General features: G+C 44.1%; 1 protein-coding gene across 7 annotated transcripts in view; it reads right to left on the bottom strand.

Moving 5' to 3' along the window:
• ANO10 (anoctamin 10) overlaps positions 1–23,471 on the bottom strand; it is a 283,614-nt gene that overhangs the window by 65,778 nt on the left and 194,365 nt on the right. For all 7 annotated transcript variants that reach the window (XR_003414386.2, XM_027040522.2, XM_027040520.2 and 4 more), the window contains exon 12: positions 1,378–1,494. Coding sequence is in view for 6 of the 7 variants with exons in the window: in XM_027040522.2 (XP_026896323.1) it covers positions 1,378–1,494 (117 nt within the window). In the remaining variant the exon portion in view is untranslated. The remainder of the gene's footprint in view (positions 1–1,377; positions 1,495–23,471) is intronic.

Consider the following 23,471-nt stretch of genomic DNA (forward strand, 5'->3'; position numbering starts at 1 on the left):
CATATTGTTTTGATCAATTACTACCTAAAGGTTTTATAGTTTGGCTTCTTCAGTAAATGAGACTTTTTCTTCAACAATATCTTCAAATGGCTGTTCTTTCTTGTGAAAGGAAACAAATAATTTTAGATGACTCTTGTAACCTTACCAAGTTTTCCTATTTGTTTCCAATTACTTATCTCGTGGTTTTTGGATATATAACCCTATAACCTTCAAGTAATGATACACTCGCGTCTTCCAGGTTACTTGACCTCCTATTTCTTCCTCTTGCGTAGCTGCATTGGCCAGCACCCCCAGATCGACGAGAAGTGTCAGAGGGGGTAACAGGCTTCCCGACACTGCTGTGAGCGCTTCTGGTCCCTCACCGCTGAGCACGACGCCCGGTGTCTACGACTCAAGCACACTGGCTAGGTGAACCTGTCCCCACCCAGGAGACCTCGGGAATCCAGGCTCCTCCCCGGCTGCGTCCAGCTGGTGGACGCGCGCTCCTCCCTCTTGTCTGTACTCTTACCGCAAGTCTTATTCTGGGGACACCCTGCCTCACTGGGGGCACGCTCTGCTCCAGTGTGGGGACTCCCGCCTCGTGCACCATCCTGGAGCCCCTTGCTTCTATCAGAGGGTCAGCTTGGATGGGTCCCCCTTTCAATTTTTCTCCTCCCAGCTCCCCAGACATTAAAAAAAAAAAAAAATTCCTGTATAAGGTGGTTTGGTAGCCTAACGGACTGTGTGGGTCAGAACCCGGGTCCTGGACCTAGAGTCTGTCTTCTCAGATGACACCACCTTATTGATTTGCTCATTGGTTTAGCGGCTAGGTATCGCTGGAGAGAACTGGCTCGGGCACGTAGGAGTCTGTCTTCCTGCTCACACTCTGCTGCCATCGAGAGTCGGAGTGAAGACCTCCAAGCATCGTCTTTGAGGAGAATACAGAGATCACTGGCAGAAGCTGCTACTTCCAGGGCGTTTTCTGATGCTTTCGCCCACACGTTGTCATTCCCCCCTCACTCTCTGCAATATTATGCAAGATTCTATTTACTCGGTTCCCCTCGTTTAATGCTTCTGCAGAAGGCCGACTTAGAAACGGTGGGGGCTGCTTCAGGGCAAGTCTTGGAAATCCCGGCCTTGTTCTTCTGCTGAATGATAGCTCTATTCTTTAACATCACTTGGATATTTTTGTCTTGCCTAGTTTAGTTCCCTGAAGCTATTTGTTGCTCATATGATTAGGATTTTGGTTTTGTTACACCATCCTAAACTGTAGTCCTCTGTATTTATTTGAGCCAGTAACTTCAAGGGCTGAAGGAAATGCTGAGAGCGAGTCCTCTAAATTATGGCCCCTGGCATTTGCTAAAGAAATACATAGACTTTCAGGACGGTTGCCTTTACCTGCTGCTTGAGTGCCTCCAAAGACTCAAATTCCAATCGGGCCAGTTTCATCTGGATATGCCGTGGTTTATCAGGTATGGCAAATGCAAGTACAAACTTTAAAGCCAGGAGTGCATGCTGAAAACAAGAAAGGGTACATGTTGATATGGCACATTAGACCACATGTGCAATGAAACAAAACAGTAACTAAGCAATCTGTGATTCTCCTCGTTAACCTTGGGTAATTTCTAATTACTGGCCCGCGACGTATCCGAGATCAACCAGGCCCAAGAGTTATACTTAACCCACTCCCTTGTGGCCCACTCATTAACCAGTGTCTTCCTTTGCTTTATTCTTTTAAAATTAGTTATTCCCTTAAATTGATACCATATGATACTTTCAGTGCTTTAAAGGAAAGTGAAATTCATTCTGAAAAGTCTTTCACAAAAATTTTTCTACCTGTGTCTAATTTCCGAATGTATCTTAGCATACAGCATCGGCAGACTCATTCTATTCTTTGCCTGATAGCGTCCTCCCTGTGCTCTGCTTCTGGCTGAGTTATGTGAAATGCACAGGCATCTTAAACACCTTGAATCCTCTGCATCCCCAAAGGTGCCCGGTGCAGTTTCCTTCATGAAATGATAATAAATACTGATAACTGATTGACTGTAATGTAGTGCCTTATGCTGCTGACTCCTTATACTGTAGGGCAGGTATACAGAATGTCTCCGTTATAACATGGGAAGCTTAGAACCCTTCTACACCAGTATCATAAAAAGGTTCTCTATACTAATACAGGGTTTGTAATTATGCTTCTTTCTCTGCAGAAAAGAATAAGCCAACAGGATTGCTTCCTTTGGTAAGCCTGCTCTTCAAATGCACAGCCTCGACCTACTGATACGTCTCCAACTCCAGTATCATCTTGTGATCCAGCATCAACACCCACAGGAGTCTCGACGATCAAAAGGATAAAGTTGTCTCTTTGATGACAGCATGAATTACTAAATATTAAAAGCTGTGAAATGAGTTTTAAAGGTAAGAAATAATTAAAAGGCATTTCGGAAATCAGTGAAGGAAGTGGAACAGGCTCTAAGAAGTGTTGCATTGAATTATTGACCGAAAAAGACGACGGCTGAAAGACATTAGATGAATTCTTTTCAAAAGGAGGGTGAAAGACGAACACCATGTGGCTGTCTCCTGGGAGCGGCACGAACTAATGAAGGAAATCGGCCTCATGCCATAACAAGCAGTGACTCAGTCCTGAAAATGGGCGCGGCCTCAGCACAGGCCAGGCGCTCCCGGTACAAACGAGAGACCCGGGGTGGGCCGGGCCGGGCCAGGCAGCCTTCACCGCAGCGTGACTGCCGTGACCAGAGAAGACACTTGGAAGGTACTGGTTAAGTATCTACAGAGTGAAAACAGGTAGATAACGGCACGGATCAGATGACATCATCTGTCGTAATTCTGAACTAACTGGGTTAAATTAACAGGAGCCTGGATAAAATCGACAAAGAATAAATAAAGAACTCAAAAAGGTATACTGTGTCATTGTTTCACTCCACTGGAGTCCTGACATATAATTTTATATAAAACTTAACCTCTTTAGTAGAAACACTAGACAAGAAGTAAACAAGTGAGCAGATGACAAGAAACCTTCCATGTTTTCCAGACATGGCGGTCCTCAACTGCCAGAGCCCCACCACGAGCCAGCCACTGGCCTCTTTCCAACCCCCTAACAAGTCTGTACCCACTTTCTCTTCTGTGGAGTCTCAGAGGGAAGTGGTGAGAAAAGGACCCTGCCAAGGTCTCCCCTCGGATGCAAGGTGCCTGGAAGATGTGTCAGCTCAAGCGGGACTGGTTACCAGGCCACCGAGCAAGGCTGCCACAGACCTCGGTGCTCACAGCGGCCATATGAACTGTCCATAACCCTCATGAGTTACAGTTATTGGTATTTATTAGACAACATTAGTTAAAATAGGAAGTCATTTTAACACGGTTAAAACATTTACGTAGCAATAAGCTTTTATGAGCTCTGTAGCTCCTTTTCCTAAAATTACTTTATGATAAATGTTTCTAAAGGCTCTTATGCAGAGAACTCAGTTTCTTCTGAACTATATTTGCAAAACAGGTTCCTCGTAGACCTGCTTGTTCGAAGCTTTTGCCTTCCCGCGGAACACCGCCAGGGTCATGCTCCTTGGAGAGCTGCACGCAAACCGCGCAGCTGAACCCCCTTCAGCCGGGTACCAGCACCTTGAAAGCCAGAAGGGAAGGCGCTGTGCCCATCCTCTCACGTTTATTAGTGACCAGGGTGGTCGACGCGGGTCTAGGAGACGATGTCCTGGTGCACAGGCTGGAGGAGAAGACGAGTCATCCTGGGCCACCCTGATGTCACGTGTAGGGGCTGCACACACTGGCAGTTGCCCCAGTTTCTAGCAGTTCGGAGAGGGCTTCCCGAAGGAAGTAGGTTGGAGCAGAGACACGCAGGAGGAGGGGCTGGCTGGGAAAGGGGGAGGAGCTAACCCAGAGAGGGAACAAGGGCACTCAGGGACGGTGGGGCTGGGGGACAGGGGAAAACCGAGGCACCGGGAGCTGAGTGAGGAGTGAGGAGGCATCGAGGCACCAACCACTCACGGCACGGAGAGCGGACAAGTGCAGAGGCCACAGAGAGGCGGGCAGGTCGGCAGGGTGAGCTGGTGTGTGTGACAGCAACGGGCTGGGGCCTCCAGGAACGAGCAGAGGGCTTACCAGCAGAGGACCGGACAGGCTTCCACGGCCTTACGATGCGCGCAGGATGAGGGGCAGTCCGGAGGGAGCTACGGGGAGCAGAGGTCCACGTGGGCTTTTAGGTGTCCACAGGACATCTGAGCAGAGAGGCTCAGCAGGCAGTGGGGTAGAGGGGTCTCACGTTCCCGACAGGGCTGGAGGCAAACAGTGGGAGTGGCTGGGGTACGTGCATAAACGGCACAGAGTCACGGGAACGGGGGGGAGGGGGGGGATCTGCAGGGACACACGGCGAGGGAGAAGAGATGAGACGAGGCAAGAAGACGGCACAGGGTGGACCTGAAGGAACGAGACGTGTGTGATGAGCAAAAGAGCGAGGCCTGGCAACTGGCTTCAGAAGCAGCAGGTGGTGGCAGGCTGAAATCCAGCAGGTTCTGGAGTTACAGAAGCGAAGGGGAGAGAAGGAAGCCAGTCAAGGTGGGCACAGGAAGGTCAGCCACATGGAGGCGGGGGGGGGAGGGGGAGGACCTGTGGCTTTAACACCAGGCGGCCTTTGGCGACTCTGGTGGGAGTGGTTTCAGCTGAGTGGGGGCCACAGAAGCAAGACCAAGGTGGACTGAGAAGGGCCTGGAAAGCAAGGCTGCAGAGAGGAGGGCCATCCACAGAGTTCAGTTCAGGAAGTCTGGAAGGAGGGAGAGTAAGACAGAAGGTGGTAGCCGGACGGAGGGAGACCTGGGCTAGCCCGGCGTTTGGGTTTCAAACGTGCAAGTTTAAACAGTTTTAAATGTGTTAAAGGGTCAACCCTGAGTTCAGTGGTTTTAAACGTGGAAGTGCAAAATGCTTTGGCAGAAGGAACCGAGAGAATGGTAAGAAGACCCTTGGAGGAAAAGTCTCAGCACAGACCAGGCTGCCGTGCGAGGCAGGGGCTTAGCCACACACGGGAGGGTCTGACGCTGTCGGGCTGAGGAGGGAGAGTGGCCTCGGGGGAAAAAAGGCATGGGGGGCACTCATTTTAGAGAAGAGAAGTATTCTAAAAGAAACTTACTGTTCAGAATATGCAACTCATACTTAAAATGAGGAAGGACAGGTGAGAATCCCACACAGTGTTCTCCTTTTTCTTTTACAGACCTAACCTTAAAGCGTCACTAAGTGTCTTTTCCTTAAGAAAGATCGTCCAAGACACACACAAAAAAAAGTGTCTTAAAGAGCAAGACAAAAACGCCAATTTTATTAATTAGATCAGAAGAAAATCTATCAACGTTTTGACAATGACGATGGTTTTCTTTGGATGGTTGGCGATGTGGGCAATCTCTTTATCTTTAGTCTCTAACAAACATGCATTATTTTGTTTTCCTTTCCCACATTTTATTTTTTGAGTTGGTACTTTAATTCCACTTCACACAGTGTTCATATTAGTTTCAGTGTACAATTTAGTGATTCAACGCGTCCATACGTCACCTGGTGCTCATCACAAGTGCCCTCCTTAACCCCCCATCACCTATTTCCCCCGCCCCCCACTCCCCTCCCCTCTGGTAACCGTCAGCCTGTTCCCTGGAGTTAAAAGTCTGTTTCTTGGTTTGCCTCTCTCTCTCCACCCCCATGCTTGTTTTGTTTCTTAAATTTCACATATGAGTGAAGTCATATGTGATTTGTCTTTCTCTGAATGACTTATTTCACTTGGCATAATACTCTCTGGCTCCATCCATATCATTGCAAATGGCAAGATTTCATTCTTTTTTATGCCTGAATAATATTCCATTGTATATGTAGACCACCTCTTCTTTATGCATTCATCTACTGATGGATACTTGGGGCGCTTCCATATCTTGGCTATTGTTGATAATGCTGCTATAAACATCGGGGTGCATGTCATGTATCACTCGTATAAGGGAAAAAACACTTCTGTGAAAAGAACTCGAGGATCCCTCATGCTGGGGAAGGTCACTGAGAAGACATGACCACTACTGGACCCCCAACCTAGACCTAGGTGGCGAGGTTGCTCCCTCTCTTCCTTGTCCTTGGAATGTGGGAATGAGGTTTGCCTTTCCCGCTCCCAGAAGTTGCTCCAAGGACATCGCCTTGAGACGGTGATGGGGTGTTGAGAACACCTTGCACAGATTAGTTGACTAAACCCAGTTAAGGTCTCTGTTTATAAAAGTTTGTGAAAACTTTTAAGATGTGGCGGGCAGATGCGGGGATCCACTCGTCTTGCTGCCACCCCAAGACAAGCCTTTTATGTAAGTTCCCTTTGCTTATTAAACCTGCCACCTTCCAACCAGGAGTGGCCTGCCTGTCTCCTCTGTCTCTCCCTGCCGTTTGCAGTCAGGGGCCAGTTTCAGATTACACCCGGGAAGCTCCCGAGAGGGTTGCACAGCAACACTCACTTGAACAAATTACATATGCTCTGCCAGGCTCCTAACCCCACCTCGTTATAACTGCCCATATGCCCAGTAAACAGGCCAAAACCAGACAACTTGCAGCCCAGCGAGTCTGGCTTTTCATCTGGAGTCTAAGAATAAAAGAAGTTGTGAAAGCGGTCACTTTGCATTCATTCATTCTGCAAATATGTAGTGAGCACTGACACACAGCCAGACTGCTTAGACGGTGGCCTTCCTCTACCTCTTCCTTCCCTCCCCAAATCTCTGTCACACTGACCAAGCCCGTACCCCGCCCTGCTTTGCGACACTCTCAGAAGTCCCACCAATCATGGGTTTGTTCGGTTTAACATCCCCCTGGGAGAGTAAAGAGCATCGCCATTCACAGGTTAACTATCAGTTAATTTAATTAGCCGGTGCTCGATGGTCGCGAGCGCTCTCCGGCCTCCACCCACCCCCGATACTCCTCTGAGTGCTTGGAAGTCGGGGGAAACACCACAGCAGCTTCCGCAGTGGGGTACTGGCTTTGAGGAAGAGGAGTGAACACAAGCAGAAAGGAACCAACACTGTCTCAATGGTCAGGGAAGGATAAACTAGACGGCTAGCCTCCACTGCTTTCTACTTACTGATTTCTTGTGTCCAGGATCCAGAGTTCAAGTTGATGGATTAAGTAAGCACTTGTGGGCTAGCCTGGAAACCTAAATAACAGTTATAGCACTATGTTTCAAAAAATCAATTTTTAAAATGTTGTTTATATTTCCTCTACAAGCAAATATGTCTCAAGGCTGGGAACTGCTTTATGCTAATGGAACTGAGGGGAAAAAAAAGTACAAAAAACATTTTAGCTATTTCTACTTGTTTTCATAAATGAAAGCAAACCTAAGATAAAATGCAAATCTATTCAGATTTGAAGAAAAATGTATTAAAAAATGAATACTTGGGTTGGCTTTTCATAGCCTGTCTATGAAAAGAGAAGACATTTTCTGGGCCGTAATTGTGATTCTTTCTTCATCGACATTTTTCTTTTAACGGAAAACTCACAAAATCTTATCCTAAACAAAGTAAAGAAGAAAAGAAACAGTAGGGGGCGGGGTGGGAAGATGGGCAGAATTTTAAAAGTAATAAATACAAAGAAGTTGGCTCCCCATTACAGTATGCTTCAAGTAATGATTACAGGGTGTCTTAGTTGGGAAAGGAGAAAAGGACAGGACCAGAGAAAATGAGCGTGCAGAGCTAAGTGCTTCCCAGAAGTACAGTAGCGCCTACCCTACCATCAGTGCCACTCACCTCTGGTCACCACAGGGGCGTCAAACACTTGGGAGTCTTGTGGCAGGTGCACAGAGTGAGCAGAACCATTTTATTTGAGAAAAACTAGAAACTATGATACCATCGATAGCAGCAGCTGTGTTTGTAGCCACCAACCCTATCTCTTATGAAACACAAAATGCAAATCAGAGATGAGTTCTTGGAATTCTGAAAAGCCAATTTGATCTCTACAGTGGAATGTCTGCCATGCTACCTCTTTCCATGCGGGGCCCAGCCACCAAGGAATAAAAGAAACTCCAAAAAAGCATCCTCTGCTGATTACCACATTACGTGCCAGATGCCAATTAGTAAGAAATGATTAGTGGATCGGATCCAAGATCCAAAACAATTTATGGAATTAGGCTCTTGAGAAAAAAAACCTCAGGAAAACAGAAATACAACATACCAAAATCTATGGGTGCCAGCAAAAACAGTTCTAAGAGGGAAGTTCATAGCAATACAGGCCTGCCTCAAGAAACAAGAGAAATTCAACTTAACAATTTAACTTTAAACCCTAAAGGAACTAGAAAAAGAAGAATAAATAAAGCTCAAAGTTGGCTGATGAAAGGAAATAATAAAGATCAGAGTGCAAATAAATGAAATAGAGACTAAAAATAGAAAAGATCAATGAAGCTAAGAGCAGGTTCTTTAAGAAGATAAACAATATTAACACCTCTTTAGCTAGACCCACCGAGAAAAAAAATAAAGTGCTCAAATAAATAAAATCAGAAATGGAACAGAAGTTACAACTGATACTGCAGAAATACAAAGGATCATAACAGACTACTAGGAACAATGACAGGCCAACAAATTAGACAACCTAGAAGAAATTGATAAATCCCTAGAAACATAAAATCTTCCAGACTGAATCATGAGGAAATAAAAAATCTGAATAGACCCAGTTACTAATAAGGAGACTGAATCAGTAATCAAATAACTCCCACAAACAAAAGTTCAGGATCAGATGGCTTTACTGGTGAAATCTACCAAACATGCAAATGCGATTTAATACCCACCCCTCTCAAACTCTCCCAAAACACTGAAGAAGAGGAAAAGCTTTCCTCATTCTATGAGGCTGGCATTACTCTGCTACTAAAACCAGATAATGACATCACAAAAAAAGACAATTACAGGCTGATATCCCTGAGAAATACAGATGCATCCCCCCCACCCCCTGCTCCACTCAACAAAAATATTAGCAAACGGAACTTAAGATACATTAAAAGGATCATATACCATGATCAAGTGGGATTTCTTCCAGGAATGAAAGGATGATTCAACAACTGCAAATCAATCAGCACTACAGTAACAAGATGAACGATAAAATTGTATGATCATCTCAATAGATGCATTTGACAAAATTCAACCTCCATTTATGATAAAAACTCTCAACAAAGTGGGTACAGAGGATATGTACCTCAACATAACAAAGGTCAAATATGACAAACCCACAGCTGACATCATATTCAAAGCTTTTCCCCTAAGATCAGGAACAAAGACAAGAATGCCCACTTTTTCCACTTTTATTCAACACAGTACTGGAAGTCCTAGCCACAGCAATTAGTCATGAAAAAAAAAAGGCATACAAATTGGAAAATACATAAAACTGTCACTACTTGCAGATGATATGATGATATAGAAAACCCTAAAGAGGCCACCCAAAACGAAACAAAAACCCCACAAAACTGTTAGAATAAATGCATTCAGTAAAGTTGCAGATAAAAAATTAGTATACAAATTCTGTTGCATTTCTGTACTCTAGTAACAAGCTATCAGAAAGAGGAGTCAAGAAAACAACCCCATTTGCAATTGCATCAAAAAGAATAAAATACCTAGGCATAAATTTGGGCAATGAGATAAAAGACCTGTACTAAGAAAACTAGAAGATATCAATAAAATAAATTGAAGAAGACACAAATTAATGGAAAGATATTCTGTGCTCATGGACTGGAAGAATTAGTATTATTAAAATGTCCATACTACCAGGGTTCCTGGGTGGTTCAGTTGGTTAAGCATCTGATTCTTGATTTCGGCTCAGGTCATGATCTCATGGTTTGTGAGTTCAAGCCCTGTGTCAGGCTCTGTGCTGCCTGGGATTCTCTCTCTCTGTCACCGTCTCTGCCCCCGCTTCTCTCTCTCTCTCTCTCTCTCTCTCTCTCTTTCTCTCTCTCTCTCTCTCTCACACACACACACAATAAATGAATAAACATTTTTAAAAAGTCAATACTGCCCAAAGGAATCTACAGACTCAATGCAATCCCTATCAAAATTCCAATGACATTTCCTTCACAGAACTACAACAAATAATTCTAAAATTTGTATGGAGCCACAAAAGACCTCAAATAGCCAAAACAATTCTGAGAAAGAACAAAACTGGAGGCCTCACACTTCCTGACTTCAAACTACAGTACAAAGCTATAGTAATCAAACAGTATGGTATTGACATAAATGGAACAGAGCAGATAAACCAGAAATAAACCCATGCACATATGATCAATTAATTTGTGACAAAGAAAGCAAAATACACAACAGGGAAGACAAAAGGCAGTCTCTTCCACACATGGTGATGGGAAAACTGGACAGCTACATGCAAAAGTATGAAACTGGACCACTATGTTATACTATACACAGAAATTAACTGAAAATGATGTAAAGACTTGAACATAAGATGTGAAGCCATAAAACTCCTAGAAGAAAACCTAGGCGGTTAGCTCCAAAATATATAAAGAACTCATGTAATTCAGTAACTAAAAAACACAAACAATCCAATTAAAATATAGCCAGAGACATTTTCCCAAAGAAGACATACAGACGGCAGCCAACGAGCACATGAAAAGATGCTCAATGTCACGAAACATCAGGGAAATGCAAATCAAAACCACAACCAGATGACCACTTCACACCTGTCAGAACGACTATTATCAAAAAGGCAAGAAATACCAGGTACTGGCAAGGATGTGGAGAAAAGGGAATCTTTGTGCGGTTTTGGTGGAAATGTAAACAGGTACAGCCATGACAGAAAACAGTACGGAGGCTCCTCAAAAAATAGAAAGTAGAGCTACCATAAGATCCAGCAATTCCGTTACTGCATATCTACCTGAAGAAGACGAAACACTAATTTGAAAAGATATGTGAACCCACATGTTCATGGCACCATTATTTATAATACCAAGATATGGAAACAAACCAAGTGTCCTTCAATGGGTAAATGGAATACGACATAGCCATAAAAAATAAAATCTTGCCATCTGCAACAACATGGATGGACCTTGAAGGGATTAAGCTAAGTGAAAGAAGTCAGACAGAGAAAGACAAATATTGCATGATTTTACTTATGTGTGGAATCTAAAAAACAAAACAAATCAAGACTCATAAATACAGAAAACAGATCAGTGGCTGCCAGAGGGGAGGGGACTTGGTTGGCTGCAATGAGTGAAGGGGATTAAGAAGTACAAACTTCTGGGGCGCCTGGGTGGCTCAGTCAGTTAAGCATCCGACTTCGGCTCAGGTCATGATCTTGAGGTTCGTGAGTTCGAGCCCCACATCAGGCTCTGTGCCGACAGCCCAGAACCTGGAGCCTGCTTCGGATTCTGTGTCTCCCTCTCTCTCTGCCCCTCTCCCACTCATGCTCTGTCTCTCTCTCTCTCTCTCTGTCAAAAACAAATAAACATCAAGAAAAAAAAAGAAGTACAAACTTCCAATTATAAAGTAAACAAGACCAATTATAAAGTAAACAATACCTAGGGATGGAATGTAGAGCATGGGTAATATAGTCAATAATATTAACGTTGTAAGGTGAAAGACAGTAACTAGACTTATTGTGGTGATCATTTTGCAATGTATACAAATGCCAAATCACTATGTTGTACAATTGAAACTAATATAATATTATATGTCAATTATACCTCAATATTAATTTTAGAAGAATGTGAAAAAAACCTCAGGGATTTTCATCTCATGATGGTAGATACATCTACTCTTCTGTGTCCCCATGGTCCCCTGGAATGACAGAAATATATATTCTAAAAAGAATGAGACTAGGAACCAAGAGAATTTGCCAGAAATTCTGAATGTAAGACTGATGGAGCAGAAAGTCTAGCACATCTCCTGACACAAATGCAGATCCTTCCACAGAAGCTTCAGAGAGAGGCCAATGTCAGATTCAGCCCCACAAAAGGAAAGGATTGGGCCAGAGTCATCACCAAAGTGAAGGTATTAAAAATCTGCCTTCAGAAGAGCAAGGGCCATAGGGAGCCCTTTCTTATGCCACCTTGTAACAGAGTGACTACAAGGTTCTACTCTTGCACGAAAGCCAGTGACCTGCCCTTTAAAGAAAGCATGTAACCATCTGGGAGAGCTTTGTGTGTAGGGTTGGGAGGCCCAAGAGAGAAGTGAAGCCCATGGTCATGCCAGACTCCCACTAAAGCCTTGGAGGCCTGAGTGATGTCGGCAAGACGGTGAAACAGAAAGCCGAAACCTTGTTCAGTCCAAAAAGCCTTTATGACAACTCCGGAAACCAGTTAAGAAGTTGCAGAACCCTAGGCGAGCACAAAGTCAAGAGCAGCTACATTGAAATATGTAAGAAAAGCCATTGGATTTCACCTGTGATAGCCCTTCCTCCAAGCTGATACAACTCAGCATAACTGGGAGAAAATATCCCATTTGTGGCTTCTCCCTCGGGAGAGGAGGAGAAGAGTAGAATGTGCATCCACTGTTCCAGCTTTTCAGGTGACTGCCCCACGGACTGATTTCGATCGCAGTAGACTCAGAGTGCTAGAGAGGCTATGACGTGTTTTGAATGCCTGGGGGCCACTAGGACAACCTGAGCTTGGTGACATGTGGAGGTACCAAAGAGCTGCAGTACTGCAGACACACAGTGGAGGGAGCAAGAGATTACAAACTCCTGAAAACTAAACAGACAACGTCCCTAATTGGGAACCTACATGCACAAGTTCAGAGAAGACACATTCTCAGAAAAGGTTTGAGCCCTCTGGCTAGGCCAACTGATGGAGTTCTTTCCCTGTACAAACTTAGTCTGTAAAGACTGGGAGGGGTGGCTTTTTTTTTTTTCAAATGCATAAGTCTCAGCAAAAAATAAGGCACATGAAGAAATAGGGAAACATGGCACAATCAAAGGAAAGTAATAAATCTTGGAAAACTGACCCTAGAGAAACAGAGATCTATAAATTATCTGAAAAATAATTAAAAATAATCATCCAAAAGAAACTCAATGGGCTACAAGAACACAGAAAAATAACTGAAATCAGGAAAATGATGCATAAACAAAATGAGAATATCAACAGAAATACAGAAACTATAAAAGAACCAAACAGAAGTTCTGATGCTAAAGAATTCAATAATCAAATATTTACGAGATGGGTTCAACAGTTGACTTGTTCAAACAGAAGATTCAGTGAACCTGAAGATACGTCATTTGAAATTACTGAGTCAGAGGAGCAAAAATAAAAACAGGAATAAAGAAAGATGAAGAAAGCCTAAGAAGCTTAAGATACATCAATAAGCAGACTAATATATGCATTCTGGGAGTCTCAGAAAGAGAACACATTAAGAGGCAGAGAGCTTATTTGAAGAAATAATGGTCAAAATGAGAAAGGAAATGGACACACAAATCCAAGAAGCTCAAAAAGATTCCAACCAGGATAAACCCACACTGAGACATGCTATAATCAAACTGCTGAAAGACACAGAGAGAATCTTGAAAGCAGCAGACATAAGTGTTGCATCAACTACAAGGGAGCCCCCATGAAATCATTTAGAGGGTTTCTTAGCAGAAATAATACAAGCCAGAAAGGACTGAGATGATATTCAATGTGCCGAACGAATAAGTCTGCCAACCAGGAATACTATATTCAGCAAAACTGTCTTATTTAAAAATGAGGAAGAAATACTTTTCCAGATAAACAAAGGCTGAGAAAATTATCACCACCAGACCTACCTTGCAAGAAATGCTAAAAGGAATACATCACACTGAAATAAAGGATGCTAGACAGCAACACAAAAGCATGTACAAATATAAAGCTCTCTGGTGAAGGTAAACATAAAGGAAAACACCAAATCCCATATTACTACAGTGGCGGTAGTAATTTTAATTCTGGTATACAATATAAAGGATAAAAGCATATAAATAACTATAAAACTATGTGGATGAATACTACATATGAATATATGTAATTTGTGACATCAATAACATAAAATTGGTGGGGGGAAACATAAAGGAGTAGAGATTTTGCATGTGATTAAAGTGTTTATCAGTTTTAAACAGACTGTTATAACTGTAAGGTGTTTTATGTACCCACTGTTATAACCATAAGAAATACCTATAGAAAATACACAAAAGAGAAATGAGAATCAAAGCAAGTCACTACAAAAAAAAAAGCAACAAAACACAAAGAAAGGCATCAAGAGAGGGAAAGGGGAACAAAATAACTATGAGACATATAGAAAACAATAAAATGGCAACAAAATTTTGGTACTATCAGTAATTACTTTGGTTTTTTTTTCTTTTCTTTTCATTAAATATAATTTATTGACAAATCGGTTTCCATACAACACCCATTGCTCATCCCAACAGGTGCCCTCCTCGATGCCCATCACCCACTTTCCCCTCTCCCACACCCCCCATCAGTCTGCTCAGTCTGTTCTCAGTATTCAAGTCTCTTATAGTTTGCCTCCCTCCCTCTCTGTAACCTTTTCTTCCCCCTTCCCCTCCCCCATGGTCTTAAGTTTCTCAGGATCAACATATGAGTGAAAACATATGGTATCTGTCTTTCTCTGTCTGACTTATTTCACTTAGCATAATACCCTCCAGTTCCATCCACGTTGCTACAAAAGGCCAGACTTCATTCCTTCTCATTACCAAGTAGTATTCCATTGTGTATATAAACCACATCTTCTTTATCCATTCGTCAGTTGATGGACATTTAGGCCCTTTCCATAATTTGGCTATTGTTGAAAGTGCTACTATAAACACTGGGGTACAAGTGCCCCCATGCATCAGCACTCCTGTATCCCTTGGGTAAATTCCTAGCAGTGCTATTGCTGGGTCATAGGGTAGATCGATTTTTAATTTTTTGAGGAACCTCCACACCGTTTTCCAGAGCGGTTGCACCAGTTTGCATTCCCACCAACAGTGTAAGAGGGTTCCCGTTTCTCCACATACTCGCCAGCATCTAGAGTCTCATGATTTGTTCATTTTAGCCATTCTGATCGGCATGAGGTGATATCTGAGTGTGGTTTTGATTTGTATTCCCCTGATGAGGAGTGACATTGAACATCTTTTCATGTGTCTGCTGGCCATCTGGATGTCTTCTTTGGAGAAGTGTCTATCCGTGTCTTCTACCCATTGCTTCACTGGATTATTTATTTTTCAGGTGTGGACTTTGGTAAGTTCTTTATACATTTGAGATACTAGCCTTTATCCAATATGTCATTTGCAATATCTTTTCCCATTCCGTCGGTTGCCTTTTAGTTTTGTTGATTGTTTCCTTTGCGGTGCGGAAGCTTTTTATCTTGAGAAGCAACAGAAAGACAAAGAAACTGATGCCATTCACAATTGCACCAAGAATCATAAAATACCTAGGAATAAACCTAACCAAAGATGTAAAAGATCTGTATGCTGAAAACCACAGAAAGCTTATGAAGGAAATTGAAGAAGATATAAAGAAATGGAAAAACATTCCGTGCTCATGGATTGGAAGAATAAATAGGGTTAAAATGTCAATACTACGCAAAGCAATCTACACATTCGATGCAATCCCAATCAAAATTGCACCAGCATTCTTCTCGAAGCTAGAACAAGCAATCCTAAAATTTGTATGAACCACAAACGACCCCGAATAGCCAAAGTAATATTGAAGAAGAAGACCAAAGCAGGAGGCATCACAATCCCAGACTTTAGCCTCTACTACAAAGCTGTAATCATCAAGACAGCATGGTATTGGCACAAAAACAGACACAGAGACCAATGGAATAAAATAGAGACCCCAGAATGGGACCCACAAATGCATGACAGGAAAGGGTATCCCATGGAAAAAAGTCTCTTTAACAAATGGTGCTGGGAGAACTGGACAGCAACATGCAGAAGAATGAAACTAGACCACTTTCTTACACAATTCACAAAAATAAACTCACAATGGATGAAGGACCTGAATGTGAGACAGGAAACCATCAAAACCCTAGAGGAGAAAGCAGGCAAAAACCTCTTTGCCCTCAGCCGCAGCAATTTCTTACTCGACACATCTCCAAAGGCAAGGGAATTAAAAGCAAATGTCAGTAATTACTTTAAATGTAAACAGATTAAACTCCCCAATCAAAGGACACAGAGAAGCTAAATGGATTAAAAAACAAAACCAAACCAGAAAAACAAGAACCAACTCTAAGCTTTCTACAAAAGACTCACTTTAGAATCAAGGACACACAAAGGATAAAAGTAAAAAGATATTTCATGCAAATCGATGAGAAAGCATAAAAAATTTGGTCTTTGTCTCAATAACACAATGAATAGAAATCTTCTCTGTAGTTTCAAAAGAGGCTTCTTGTACAGTGTCTCCAGGTCCTAACACCTGGTGGGTCACTGATGGACCCTGAGAAACGCAGTGGGGGCAGGGTAGCACCTGTGATACCAGGGCATTGTGCTCCCAACTAAGGTGCCTGCTTGGGGCAGTGAGGATGCACACAGGGCATGACAGGGAGTCACCGTCATCATAAAGAGCCCGGGCTCTTTGGCTTGTCCACATGAGCTATTTCCCAAGATCAGTCAGGTGAGTGAAGAACTGGGATTAAAAGTTGGTGGAACATTGAGGGATGCCTGGGTCGGCTCAGTCGGTTAAACGTCTGACTCCTGATCTTGGCACAGGTCATGGTCTCACGGTTCATGACTCGAGTCTCTTGACGACGTGAAGCCTGCTTGGGATGCTCTCTCTCTCCCTCTCCTGCTCGCTCTCTCTCTCTCAAAATAAATAAACTTAAAAAAAATAAAAGGTTAGCGTGAAGTTGAAATCTAAAATAAGCGTGTAGTGAAAAAACAATGGAAAAACATTAGAAGAGCCAATGAAAACAATGAGACAGAGAAGAGAAACTGATTACAAAAAAAAATAAAAGTTTTTTTTACGTCCTCTTCCTTGATCTCACCACTTAAAAGAACCAATGAATTGAGGGAAATAATATAAAAGGTTACAAATAAATTAATCAGCTCTTCCCTTTTAAAATATGATCTCCATTGTTGAGACTTGGTAACAGAAGAGGCCCCTTATAGGTGAGCGACCCTGAGTTGATGGCATCGTCATTTGTCACTGGGGTGAGAAAGCTGGCCTTCAAGGCCTTGGCAATCCCGGGGTCACCCAAGAACATGTCCTATGCAGCGCTGAAGCAATTTACATGTGCAAACCTTGTTCTTTTCCCACTCAGAGCCACATTTCACGCACAAAGCAGTTTCCAAGCCAGATCTGATGATTGTGGAAGGAAACGCAATCTGTAGGAGGGTTATGTTTTATTTGGAGGTCGTTTCGTTTTTTCAACAATGCTTTTTATCACTTGACAAGGAAAAACCTAAGCAACACTTAATAACGCATGCCTGGAAATGTTCTCTAAAGCCTACAAACAAGGTGGTACCCTGAGATTGTGGTTTCATTCCACGGTATACTTCCTTCATGACTTAAACTGGGCAATCGAGTGTGCATTTAAATCATACTGAGAAACACATGTGTAATCCCTAAATCATTACTCACAAAGGCCAGCCATCGGGCACTCCGGGGCCAAGTGAGGGTGGTGGCTTTGCCACAGTGCAAGGAAGACACACAGCCAGCTTCCTGAAGTCACTTGCCTAATGCCTGCCTGGTCAGTGACAGAGGATGAGGAGGGCAGCAGGGCTCAGGAGACTCTGCATGCGAAGTCTTCTAGGAAACAGTTACTGTTCCTTTTAAGATGCAGTCTCGCGCCACCTAAACCATCCCTCAACCTACTGGCCTTGCAACACAGTGTTCATCTTTAGAGATACAGGGGCACCGTGGACACTTGGAAGAAACATGGAAGGTGGAAGGAAAGTCTCAAAGGCCCAGTGGCCGTGGGGATCCCAAGTCACAGGTACAAGACGGGAGGAGACTTCTCCCTTCACCGTGGTGATGACCTTATGGCACATGTGTGAACGTAAAGCTGTCATCTCAGGATGGCTCTGTTCACACGCTTCATCTCCTTCCCTCTTAGTCTTTTGTTTTCTTTCCAGTTTTGTTGTTGTTGTTGCTGTTGCTGTTGCTTTTCTACTTTAGATGCTATGGCCGTGGGAACAATTTGTTCCTTACAGAACTAAATGAGAGCTAGCCATGCTTAGTAACACTTCCTCGAGTCCCAACTGTGTAAAGCTAGCTGGCATTTCTTCGGCACCACTGGGCAAAAGCTCCACCCCGTCCCCTCGGTTCTACCTGCCTGCTCTGGGCCGGCTTCAGTTTGCCAAGGTCCTGTGTGCACCTGGCCTCTGAAAGGTCCCCCCTTCGGGCGGCTGCTGTTTCTAACCCATCCCTGCCAGGCTTGTGTTTCTTCCTCCTCCCCCAGGCATCATCCTCTTTTACTCTTACCAAGCTACACTGTTATGAAGCTCAGCTGATATGCAGAGAAGGAAACAGTGGCTAAGAGCTTCCACGCAAGGGCCACCGGGTGGGCAGTGACTCGGACTGTCCTATCAAGAATGCAAGGGGGCGCCTGGGTGGCTCAGTCAGTTAGGCGTCCCACTTCGGCTCAGGTCATGATCTCACAGTTTGTGAGTTCGAGCCCGCGTCAGGCTGTGCTGACCGCTCAGAGCCTGGAGCCTGCTTCGGATTCTGTGTCTCCCTCTCCCTCTGCCCCTCCCCTGCTTGCAGTCTCTGTCTCTGTCTCTCTCTCTCTCTCAAAAATAAATAAACACTAAAAAAAAGAGAATGCAGGGATTTTAGAGCTGTACGAATCTGGGAGAGCCTTTACATGAAAGTTAATGACTTCAAGGGCAAGAAACTGAGCCTCAGGGACTAAGTGTCTGGGCTGAGGGCAAAGGTCTCGGTTCTTCACCCTCCACACTACTGCCCTGAAGGCACTGTGGGTGGAAGAGCCTAAGCTCGGGTGCCAGGCAGCCCTGTGTGCAGACATCTCCCGCAGGACACCGTGCGAGTCAGCGGGCCTCGCTTTCCTCCTGCCACACGCCCACTGCCACACCTGACAATCGGTGAGTAGTCGAGCACAGAAGTGCTAATTTCTAGTCACCATGGTACTATTTTGTCAGATTGGTTTCTGATGACCTCCAACTCAGTTTGGGCGTCTACATCTTAGTGGCAGCTGTTTAATCAGGTATCCTTTTGAAGAAAGAAATTCTTTCAAAGAACATTAGTGTCCTTCAAGGGAGCCACCTAAAAACCAGACGGTTATCTGGCCGCAGGTGAACACAGGAAGCACCTCTCCCACTACTTTCATTCCAATCTCATTAACACCGGTCATCCGCATATGTAAATGTTCTGCCAAGGCCACAAGGTCCCTATCGGCAGTTTTAGGAACAGCGCCTCTGGACAAATGTTTCTAGCCAAAATATGATTCTGAATTGAGAACCAGTGTGGGAAACAACAACGGGCTTTACATCTCAGGCACCAAACCACACCAGAGGTATCCGCTGATTAACCGGGCGGCAGGTGACAGAAAGTCGGTAAACTGAGCCTCGGCCCGTTATCATGGGAAAACGCGGAGAAGGGGGGCCAGAGAGACCAGGGGTGCAGGAGGGCACCAGATTTCTGCCTACACCACAACACACCTTCCACTGTTGCTGTCATTGAGCAAACACTATGCTTAGTTAGGGAAACATTTTGCTTCATGTTTCCCTAAAGCAAAACTTAGCATATTTACTATTGAATATATGCTTCGATTTACTATTTTTGTAACTGACAAATTTACATAAGCCAAACAACGACTCTTCAAAAAGGCTTCTGAACACCTCCAGTTTTAGCTCCCAACATGCAAAGACAGCTTGGAAGTCATCCCTCCCATCAATACAACAAGAAAACGCTGGACAAATGGAAGATCAACTACTTTCCCCTAAGAACCATGGGTGAACCACCACCCAAACTCTGGGGAGACAGGTGCATCCAGAGAGCTACCGCAACCAAGATCTACTTACCTAGAATGGAAACTGCCAGAGCTATCAACTGATAGGAATACTTAAAAGGTCACTTTGATGAACTGCTGGTGGCTGAGTATGACCAGCACGAGCGAGAAACCATCAAAGGCTGCGGTCCTAGGGGGGCCCACACTTTCACAGGCTTTCCCTCCAGGAGCCCAACCAGGCTCTCATGGTGAGGACATGAGAAGGATGTCCACCCAGGTCTCACAGGGAGACAGGAAGAGCAGGCTTTATGAAATACTGTTCAGAGCCTTCTCCACAGCAAAGGCTCACTCTCCAGCAAGAAGGACTTCGCCAGGGCAAATTCTGGAATGTGGTTGCAGCTGCAGGAAGGAAATGCCTCTGTACCCCAGCCCCCTCCAGCCTTCCTGTCTCATGCAGGGAAAAACAACAACAAAAGGGAGGAAAGGGGGGTCAGGACTTCAAGGAAGTCCTCCTGGGGCCCTGCAGCCAGAGAAGGGTCCGGGGGAGGGAGGTGGCTCTACTCGTGAACGCACACTTTTGGAGGCCACTCTCCTGAAACACTGCCGCACTAAAAGACTGAGGGTTGATCCAAGGATGGGAGAATCCACCCCCTTTCAACACCTTCTCACCCGCCAACAGGGCTCCAGTGTTCACAACAGTGGGTGACAGTTAAAGGAGACACACTCTCTCTGAGGAGGGGGACCCAGGGAAGCCCAACATAAAGAGGGAGGCAAAAATCAGGGCACAACGGGAACCCAAAGCCTCCGGTATCTATGGCCCGAATAAACGTCAAGTACAGCCCAACTTCCAGCCAGATTAACAAATCGTGACACCAAAGGCCCATCCACCTCAGCTGCCATTGCCCGATGCGGCACGTCTGGCTTTCAACAACAAATTACAAGGTGTGCCGTAAGGCAAGAACACACTCTGAAGAGGTGAAGCAATCATTAGTACCAGACTCAGACATAACAGACTCTGGAATTATCAGACAGGGAGTTTAAAATACCTCTGGGGGCGCCTGGGTGGCTCGGTGGGTTAAGCAACGGACTTTGGCTCAGGTCACGATCTTGCAGTTTGTGAGTTCAAGTCCCGCACTGGGCTCTGTGCTATCAGCTCTGAGCCTGAAACCTGCTTCGGATTCTGTGTCTCCTTCTCTCTCTCTCTGCCCCTCCCCCCCTTGTGTTCTCGCTCTCAAAAAGAAATAAACATTTAAAAAAGAAAACTATGATTAATATCGTCAAGAGCTTTCATGGTGAAAGTAGACAAAACGTAGGAACAAATGGATAGTGTAAGCAGAGAGATGCAAAATGTAAGAAGCAATCAAAACGGAATGCTAGAACTAAAAAACACTAGCAGAAGTGAACAATGCTTTTGATGGGATCATTAGCTGACTGGACACAGCTGAGGAAAATCAGCACTCTTGAAGACAGGTCAAAAGAAACTTCCCAGTCTGCATCAATGCAAAGAATGAAAAAGAAAAAAACTCAACACAAAAATACCCAAGACCTGTGAGACAATAGTAAAAGGTGTAACACGTGCATAATTGTAATACCAGAAGGAGAACAAAGAAAGAAGGGAGAAGAATTATTTGCAGAAATAATGCCCGAGAACTTTCCAAAATTAATGACAGACACTAAATCAAAGATCCAGGAAGCTCACGAAACGTCAAGTTGGATAAATGGCAAAAAGTCTATCCCCAGACATATCACATTCAAACCTGCAGAAAACCAAAGAGGTAATCTTGAGAGAAGCCAGAGGGGAGAAAGACACATTGCTTCTAGGGGAACGAGGGTAAGAACAGAAGCCATGCCAGCAAGAAGAGAATAAGTGCTTATTAAATAAAGTATGGAAAGAAACCCCCACCAAACCAAAGTTTACATCCAGCAAAATTATCTTTCAAAGTGAAGGAGAAATAAAGACTTTCTGTAAGTGTTTATTTCTAGAAGTTATTATTCTGGGTTGGGGGGGGAGAAGACACACAGACACAAATCATAACGCATTGCCATCAGACCTGCGATGCAAGAGATGTTAAAAGTTCTTTGGTAGAAGGAAAATGATGGAGGTCAGGAAGTTAGATCTACAGAAAGAGTCAGGAAATGAAGATAAGGCATTTTCTTTTTGCTTATTCTTCATCGATCCAAAGCATAACTGCTGATTTAAAGCAACAACAAGATCTGTCCGTTAGGTGATTCCGGTATATGGATGAGTGGAATGGCTGGCAGCTGTGTGGTGAGGACAAGAGGAAGGAATTGGGGATACTTTGTTATGGGGTGCCTGCACTACATGTGAACCGGGAAGGTGTTATTTGAAGGTGTCATTTGGATGAAATGTACATTTTAAAGTTGTTGGCAACCACTAAAAATTGTTTCAAAACAAGTAGCAATTAGTAGGCTAAAAGAAAAGATAAAAACTTAATCATGTAAAATGCTGAAGTAAACCTAGAGAAGATAGAAAAAAGAGAAAAAGAAATAAGCAAATATAATAGAAAACAGTTTACAATATGGTAGATATTTTTTATTAAAAAAATTTTTAATGTTCATTTTTGAGAGACAGAGAGAGACAGAGCGTGAGTGGGGGAGGGGCAGAGAGAGAGGGAGACACAGAATCCGAAGCAGGCTCCAGGCTCCAAGCTGTCAGCACACAGCCCGATGCAGGGCTCGAACCCACGAAAGGTGAGATCATGAGCTGAGCCAAAATCAGATGCTTAACCAACTGAGCCACCAGGCGCCCCAAAACACGGTAGATACTAACCCAACTATATCTATCTATTTTAGTCTAAATGTACTAATTAAAAGACAGAGAATACCAGAGTGGATAAAAAGAAAAGCTTAACTGTATGTTATCTACAAGAAATCCACCTTAAATACAAAGACTCGGATGGAAATGCAAAGGAGTGCACCCAGATCTTGGTTTCTAATACCATTCTCCAATACAAGGAACCACAACTCCATGGGGAAATGGCTGATTCCAGGCCTGGGGCAGGAAATACAGAAGATGAGCCTGCAGCGTTTTATCATGCCAGAAAGTACGGGAGTGCTCAAAAAGGCATAGACACACACACACACACACACACACACACACACACACACACACACACAATAACGGAGGCGGGGAGGGGGGGGGGGTGGTATACAAGGGACACAGACAGGGCCAATTAGACCACGGGCCCCCAAAGGCCGAAGCTGCAACAGTTTAAGCAACAAACACAATAAGCAGTATTGCATTATTACCCCAAATATAAAATAAACGTCCATGAATCTATATTGATACAAAGAGGCAAATTTCCCTTGCGGAGCATTCCAAAATATTTACACCGATACTCAGCCCTCAAGGACGTAGAGCACGAATCCCCCCTCCTTAGGGGTGAGCCAAGCACAAACGGTACCCTGGGCAACAGGGAAACAACCTGACGAGCACTGCGTCAGCCAGGGGAACGGTGGTAAGTCACGTTGACAGTGCGTGCCCTTGACAGGAAGTGATACGGAGAGCTCTTCCCCTCTGTGGTCTTCCTCCCCCAAGCCCACAGCCTGAGAAACACATCAGACGCGTCTCAGGCGAGGGGCGCTCTACACAATACTTGACCGGCACCCCTCAAAACC

The sequence above is a fragment of the Acinonyx jubatus genome, chromosome C2 (assembly GCF_027475565.1).
Source record: "Acinonyx jubatus isolate Ajub_Pintada_27869175 chromosome C2, VMU_Ajub_asm_v1.0, whole genome shotgun sequence".
Taxonomy (NCBI): Eukaryota; Metazoa; Chordata; class Mammalia; order Carnivora; family Felidae; genus Acinonyx; species Acinonyx jubatus.